Genomic DNA, 7669 nt, shown 5'->3' with positions numbered 1-7669 from the left:
GCTACCATAACATGTGGTGTGGCTCCCGTCTCGTGGTTAACTTACTCAGCTCTGAAACACCAAAGCTCTTAACCCCTTCCCCTTCCTCTCTCTCTCTCTCGATCGACATAAATCTTTCTATTTTTCAAGTTTCTGTTCGCTGCCTCTTTGTTACATTGGTAAGCAAAGCTATCTTTCCTTCTTTCTTCTAATAGATATAAGGTACAATTTGAGTCTCCTTTTATTGAAATTCAACCTTTAGTTTGATTACTTGCATACCCACTTCTTACAAAATTGTAAAAACCATATCTTTTTTTTTTCTTATACTCTTATTAGAGTAGCCAGTATCTTTGTTAGTTGGTTTAGAGGTTTGTTCATTAGTCTTAAATAGTCACTGAGAAATAGCAAAGAAATCTTTTTGTTTCTCTCTCTCTCTCTCTCTTCGTGTGTGTGATTTCATGGCTTCTTCATTGATCAATGGAGCTCAGAATCTCAAGCTCATTAGTGGCATAACCATAACTCCAACTGGGTTTGGTTTTGTTGGGTCAACTTTCCAGGATAGGCGCTTGCCCAATAAGAAGGGCTTAGTGTCTTTTGGTAGGAATTACAAGGCTGGAACTTTAACACCCAGATGCAGTATATCATCCTTAAGGCCAGCTTCCCAGCCTAGGTTTATACAGCACAAAAAAGAGGCATTTTGGTTCTATAGGTTCTTGTCTATAGTATATGATCATGTCATAAACCCTATTCACTGGACTGAGGATATGCGGGACGAGGCGCTTGAGCCTGCTGATCTCTTTGATCGGAATATGATAGTGGTAGATGTAGGTGGTGGAACTGGGTTTACCACTCTTGGTATAGTTAAGCATGTGGATGCCAAAAATATTACAATTCTTGACCAGTCCCCACACCAGCTTGCCAAGGCGAAGCAGAAGGAGCCCTTGAAGGAATGCAAGATAGTTGAGGGTGATGCAGAGGACCTTCCGTTCCCAACTGATTATGCGGATCGATATGTATCCGCTGGGAGGTACTATCTTTGAGTTTCATTGCTTGTTTAGAATGTTGTTTATTTATATAGGTGATTATTGTATTGCAATTGAAGTTTTCTGGCGGAGAATTATAGTGCATGGAATTGACACAATGTTAATCTTTTTATAAGACATTAATGAATTCTATGAAATGAAATTGAATATTGATTTCATTTCCTTCTTTAAGTGAGGTTTCATTCCCTTTTTAAAGAGAAAAAGGGAATGGAAATTTTCATTCATACTGGTCTTGTAGTACATTCAATGTATAGGAAATAATATCTTTCTTTCTGAATATTTATAATTGTGAGGACTTGAAGTAAGAAAGTGTTCTTTTATTTTTATGTTTGACTTATGATATTGATAAAATTATTTCCTTACAGAATGGTATCTTCTAATTATAGTTCTGTTGTAGGCTTTTAGCATCTCTATATCTTTTTGAAAAAAAAAAAAAGGAAATCCTTTTCTTTCTTTCATGTAATATACTTTCTAGAGGAAATATCTTATGTATTATTCTATAATTAATCCTCAGTATCGAGTATTGGCCGGATCCACAGCGTGGAATCAAGGAGGCATACAGGGTACTGAAGATAAGGGGGAAAGCCTGTCTTATAGGTCCTGTTTACCCAACCTTTTGGTTGTCTCGTTTCTTTGCAGACGTGTGGATGCTCTTTCCAAAGGAGGAAGAGTACATTGAATGGTTTCAGAAGGCTGGTTTCAAAGATGTTAAACTAAAAAGGATTGGTCCAAAATGGTACCGTGGCGTCCGTAGGCATGGCCTGATCATGGGTTGCTCTGTAACAGGTGTGAAACCCTTTTCTGGAGACTCTCCCCTACAGGTAACATACTTCTTCAGGCCTTCTGTTTTTTAAGTAACGGATGAAATACTATCTGAAGAGACTCTTGATTTTGTCATTTACCTGACATTATGGTAATCATGTTTTTGTTATATGTTGTTTTTTCTTTGGTCAATAGTAAGAATCAAATCCAAAAGTCCAACTTCTGCCTTGTGGATACCTTTTGTCCTTTATAACTATACCAGAAGTCAAGAAACCACTGGTGATAGCCATGTTTCGATAGTTAAAAAAAAAAAAAAAAGGTTCGGTGATGTAGGACCACCTAAGCTTCTCACCTAGATTAATCCCACTTTAAACCTTAGGCTTCACCACCTAAGGTTGTTTGGATTCACCACCAAACGTAATGCACATTTTGCATCAATAATCACTGAATAATACATAATAATAGTCTGAATATAAAAGAAATCATTTGGAGCTTTATAAACAGCTTCGAGGAATCACAATGATAAAGATAAACTCTCCTAATACGAATCTTGAACAATCTCAATACTAATCCGATAATAATCAAATGCTAATTATAAACACAAATAAAGATAAAGATGACACAAATGATAATCTCCATAGATGTGCTATGGTGTGGTGTCCGCATCATTTGGTTAACGAGTGTCCTTGGGGTATTTGTTAATAGACCATTTTAAGAAAGTTTTAATACCACTTTCATGGGAAATATAAAAAAACTGTCAAAAAATCATTTAAAAAAAAAAAAAAAAACCTTTCATTACACTAAAATTAATGATGCATAGTGCCTCTCAAAAGTTTTCTATAATGTCAATAGAGAATGAGACTATGCAAACATTACCAAGATTAATGATCTTGCAAAGATTTTAGCCAATCGGCCGAGAAGTTTTTCTGGTAGAGCTTGTCTTGCTGTGTCAATAATGAAGCTTTCATTACACTAGAATTAATGATGCATAGTGCCTCTCAAAAGTTTTCTATAATGTCACCAGAGAATGAGATTATGCAAACATCACCAATATTATTCTCTTACAAAGATTTTAGCCAATTGGCCGAGAAGTTTTTCTGGTAGAGCTAGTCTTGCTGTTTCAATAATGAAGTTTTTTTTCAAAAGGGATTGTGAAATTGTTGCTGAGCGTAGGGAGGATTTTAATGCTTGTTTTGAGCTCAATATAAAATATGCAAATTGGTGAGTGGTTAAGAACATGTCACTTACCCGCACAAGATAACAAGGAGAGTTATGTGGTGTTTTTCTTGCATATATGGTTGTACGCTATGTCAAAGTCGTTTGGATGGACTTAGGATTTGTTTGGTTATCGCTTATTGCTGAAAACTGAAAACTGAAAATGCTGTAGCAAAATAATTTTTAAATGTATGAATAGTGTCCTGAGATCTAGTTTTAAAGAAAAATTTGCTGAAATCCGTACTTGCGGGTTCTGTGAACAGTGCACGGGACCCACACAAAACGCCAAACACAACTGAAAATTTCATTCTTAGTGCTATCCAAACTCACACTTATTTTCGGTAAGCAGTCCTCTGAATAGACCAATAAGTGTGTTGTATGGTCCTAGGGATTAAAAATATTTTGAAGTCTTTTAAGTTTAAGAATTTGATGTGAGGATTTTTTTCGGTGCAATTGGGAAGGAAAATACAACAATAACAACAACAACACATCCCAAAATTTTGGGGTTGGCTATGGATGTTTAATAGATTAGTTAGGATCGGCCGTATGTATTCTTTTCCTCCATTCTATTTTATTCGAAATCATATTCTCTATTACCTCCTTAATTGACAAGTCTTTTATTTCTTCTGCTAATGTTATTTTGGGTATTCCTCTACCCTTTTTTAATTCCCTTAATTGCTCTTCTCTGAACATGACCAAACCATCTCAAGCGACTATGTCTGATCTTTTTATCAATAGGAGCTACCCTTATCTTTAAATGGATTTCTCATTTCGGATCCTATTTTTCCGTTGCAACTGGGAAGGAAAATAACAAGTTGAAATATTCTTCTCTTGTTCTACCCTCATTTCAAGATTCCTGCCATATTTTATACCTGATTTTGAACTACTCTTCTCCCTTCTTTGTTGTATTAAGCTATATAGCTGCTAGAATTGAGAACTTGAGGAGCCATTTTCTATGATGTCAAGACTGAAAAGGCCAAAGTGTGCACGTGAAAGGATTATAAAAATGAGAAGCTCTGGCTTGTGTTTGGCCGTTAAACACCTTAACTGCATATGTTATTTTACAATTATTTTTTTAAAAATTTTTTTTTATTTATTTTTTCATTTGGATTTAGTCTATGAATTCCAAACAAAATCAGTATATAGTATAAAGGTGCAGAGTCTAAAACAAGGCACGAGGTAGTTTTAATTCCAACTTCTAAGAAGAACTGTTGAATTGGTGATTATTAACCATTACTTTCTGACATCTCTCTCTCTCTCTCTCTCACTTAAGATTTATGAGGTGTGTGGTTCATGCAGCTTGGTCCAAAGGCGGAGGATATAAAGAAACCTGTGAATCCATTTGTTTTCCTTTTCCAGCTCATTCTTGGTGCGATAGCTGGAGCTTACTTTATACTGGTTCCAATTTACATGTGGATCAAAGATCAAATTGTTCCAAAAGGGATGCCTATCTAATATGGGAGGAAGCAATGGAAAATAGTTATCATTTTCTCATTTCATCAAGTGAATATTAGACAGCTTGTGATGGTTAGTGTGTCCTCTGCTCAAGATAAACCTGTTAATAGCAAACCAGATGAGGTATATAGTTGCTTCGGGTGGACAAATTTGCCTCAGGGCTTAGTGCTGTTTGGGGCTACAAGTCTACAACTCCAATAAGGTTGTTGCAATGGTTTTTTAGTCATTAGTGCATGTAACCAACTTACCGTGATTGACATTATTTATTTACTATTTCTCAGATAGACTTTCACTTTTAAGGGTAATCATGGTCTTGGGGATTTTTAAATACACTTATGGAAGGATTAGCTGTGAAGAAACAGAGAGGTAATGTAATGAAGTTAACAATTTCATTGACAGTGAGCACTTCTGGGGTCTGGTGAATTTAACCAGCATCATGTTCTAAGAAATTCAAAACTGGTATTAAAAATGGTTCAACTAATTTGGGTATGCGTTTCAAGTCTTGTGTAGGTTTCAATAATGGTTTGGGCATGGGAGAGGTTTTAGCTTTTTAAATATGGTGGTGTGACATAGCATGTTAACATTTGAGTTTCTCTTACATTCCATGTTCCTGAAATTGATTCTATCAAATAGTTCACATCTTCTATTATCATCTATTTTTTAGGTATTTAGGGAATCCTTCTTAATAAACGAAATATTTGTATCATCTCAATGCCAATTGATTTCAATGTAATAAGTAGTGAATTTAAAGTTTGTGGTATTTTCTGTTTCTTCGGATGATATGATGTGTTAAGCATTTGCTATTTGTTTGGAAAGCTCCTACTACTATGATGGGGAATTCCATGATATTGCTTCTAATACTAGGTGAACTCATACTGGTCAAAGTATTAGAAGGAAATGGTCAGAGTGATTTGGCATGGTGACCATTGAACCTCTGTAATATCTAACAAAGTGGAGTCAGTCATATAGAAATAGAATAGAACATCAACACGTAAAAAAAGGGATGAAGGAACTAGTTACAACTGCTATCATGACTTTTAAACTTCACTTATTTTTCTGATCATTATGTCCTGTCAATTGATGGTAGTTTATGAGAAGACAAACAGTACGCTCTTTTAGTGTGCCAGTACAAGCAGGCCGGTCAAAAGCATAGACTATATCATATCATATGTTGGATTCTGCCACAAAATGTTACCGAAAGTGTTTTTTCTTGTAGCAGTTTGATCTTCAACGAATTCGAAGTACCAACTCTGAAATGAATTTGATTTTTTTTTTTTGGTCTTAGATACAAACGCCAACTTTGCCACGTGAAAGATAACTTTTTGGAAAGAGTCAATAACATCGGTGACATTTAAAATGTTCCTAAAATCTCATCAAATTATCACAAACTATGATCAAATTATTGATTTGCTTATACATGGTTGGGACAAAATTATTAATTTGCTGGAAGAAGTGGTGGGTTTTTACATTGGATACATGCTCTTCCTAGCTAGACCTTCCAGAAAATATTACTGTATGCATTTTTAAATTGCCAAGCTTTGTAATTGTAGAGAAGCTTACAGATAGAAAGTAGAAACCTAAAAGCCTTGGGTTGGTTGGGACTCAAATAAACTCAAAATTTAGCTAGTCAAATCCGTCTAATTCCCAGTCTTCATTTGAAGGTTGAACTTGAAAGTCCAATGCATGGACCATGACTGGAACGAGTGATCTTTGTGAGAGAAAGATAATCAAGAGGTAATTGACTATGTCAATATACTAGTTGTTGTATCTTCGAGATTAATTGCTCCCTCCCTCCAAAAACTATAGTGTACTTTACAATCATTATCATACTATTTCATTGAATGAGAGCTGGTGTGAAAATGTAATATTAGAGCTGAATAGCAGAACAGGAAACCGCGTAGACAGCCAAGCACATTAATTTCATTTGTCTCTGGAGTCTTGGACCATTTGTGATTGTCAACCAAGGACAAGGAGTCTACTTGCATTTTGTTATACCCCTCTTATAATTGTAAATGGTAGGATTAGGAATTCTTATGTTGTTTTTCCTTTTTGGGTTTAACGTATTAATCTCTTAAAAATTACTATTAGTATATGATTGATCTTAATCCTTTTAACAAATATGTCCAGCAAAGATTGTTGCTCTTGTTAATCTAAAATAAGATGAGAAAAAAAGAAGTTAATTTATGTATCAAACCAAACACGGTTTGCTTTTATTGGATGTGTGGTATCAATCAAGGACCGTGTGATGGGCTTGGAACACAGAAGGACCAATAAGCTCATGTCAAGTGCATTGTTAGAAGAAGTAGTACCTAACAATTTTATAAGGAAAAAACTTAGTTACAGTAGCTTAGGTAGTTTTTTTTAAGTTCTTTTTTAAGATTCAGTTACGTGGTTACTTAATTAAAAAAGTATGCTTCCATTCTATGAGAAAAATTCACATGACAGAATCTTAAGAGGAGAATCTAAGAAATAACATCTAAATACTGTAACTAAGTCTTGCCCATTTTATAATATGATAATATGAAAACATAAAGTATTGCAGTTTGCATATAAACGTATGACACATTTAGGTTGTGTTTGACATTGGTTGAAAAAGATAGTTTTTTTTACTATTTAATTTATTTTTGCTACTATTCATAAGTCTCATTACACTTTTTAATATTATTCATGGGTCTCAATGTATTATTTTTGCTAGTTTTTAGTTTTATATATAGTATTTTTAGTAAAAAAAATTTCAGTTTGAACTAAATAATTTGTTTTCCAAATAAACTTCTAGTCACATAAATAAGCGCGTAGACAGTGGCCTGCAATGTATGTATAAAATGTCATATTTAGTTCTAGGTCTGGTTCTGTTTATATTAGTATATATCTCGTGCAAGCAACGCAGCGTGCTCTTTGGGTGTTGAAAATGTGGAAAGCAAAGTACACAACTCCCCATACCCTCTCTCTCACTCCATCTTGCTCTTTGAAATTTGAATGCCCCTTTGTCTCCTAAACACCAAACCCTTACAGCTGTCCTATTTTTATATTATTTTTCTACTATATATTACTTACAAATAATACTCTACTAAAATGTACATATAAATTTTCAATTAAATTAATACTTGTAATAATCTATTTATTTCTTTTCTTTTCTTTTTTCTTTTTTATTTTTCCCTTCCCAAAAATAAAGTCCATGTAGAAACTAGAATGAGTGGTCATACGATTCTTTTCTA

General features: G+C 34.3%; 1 protein-coding gene across 2 annotated transcripts; it reads left to right on the top strand.

The window, feature by feature from the left end:
* On the top strand, window positions 1-4945 carry LOC126689543 (2-methyl-6-phytyl-1,4-hydroquinone methyltransferase, chloroplastic-like). 2 transcript variants are annotated; one of them, XR_007644551.1, is made up of 4 exons: window positions 1-1006; window positions 1537-1843; window positions 4299-4656; window positions 4736-4945. XR_007644551.1 is itself a non-coding variant. In XM_050384788.1 (3 exons), exons 1-3 carry the CDS (start codon window positions 438-440, stop codon window positions 4452-4454), a joined length of 1032 nt encoding a protein of 343 aa, XP_050240745.1. In that variant the 5' UTR covers window positions 1-437; the 3' UTR covers window positions 4455-4759. The 2 variants fall into 2 exon arrangements, 1 of the variants encoding a protein (XP_050240745.1); XM_050384788.1 differs by having other exon boundaries at window positions 4299-4759.
* The last annotated feature ends 2724 nt before the right edge of the window (window positions 4946-7669 follow it).

This window comes from Quercus robur, chromosome 6 (assembly GCF_932294415.1).
Source record: "Quercus robur chromosome 6, dhQueRobu3.1, whole genome shotgun sequence".
Lineage (NCBI taxonomy): Eukaryota > Viridiplantae > Streptophyta > Magnoliopsida > Fagales > Fagaceae > Quercus > Quercus robur.
Note: the sequence above shows the minus strand (reverse complement) of the source record. Positions and strands in the feature narration are given on the sequence as shown.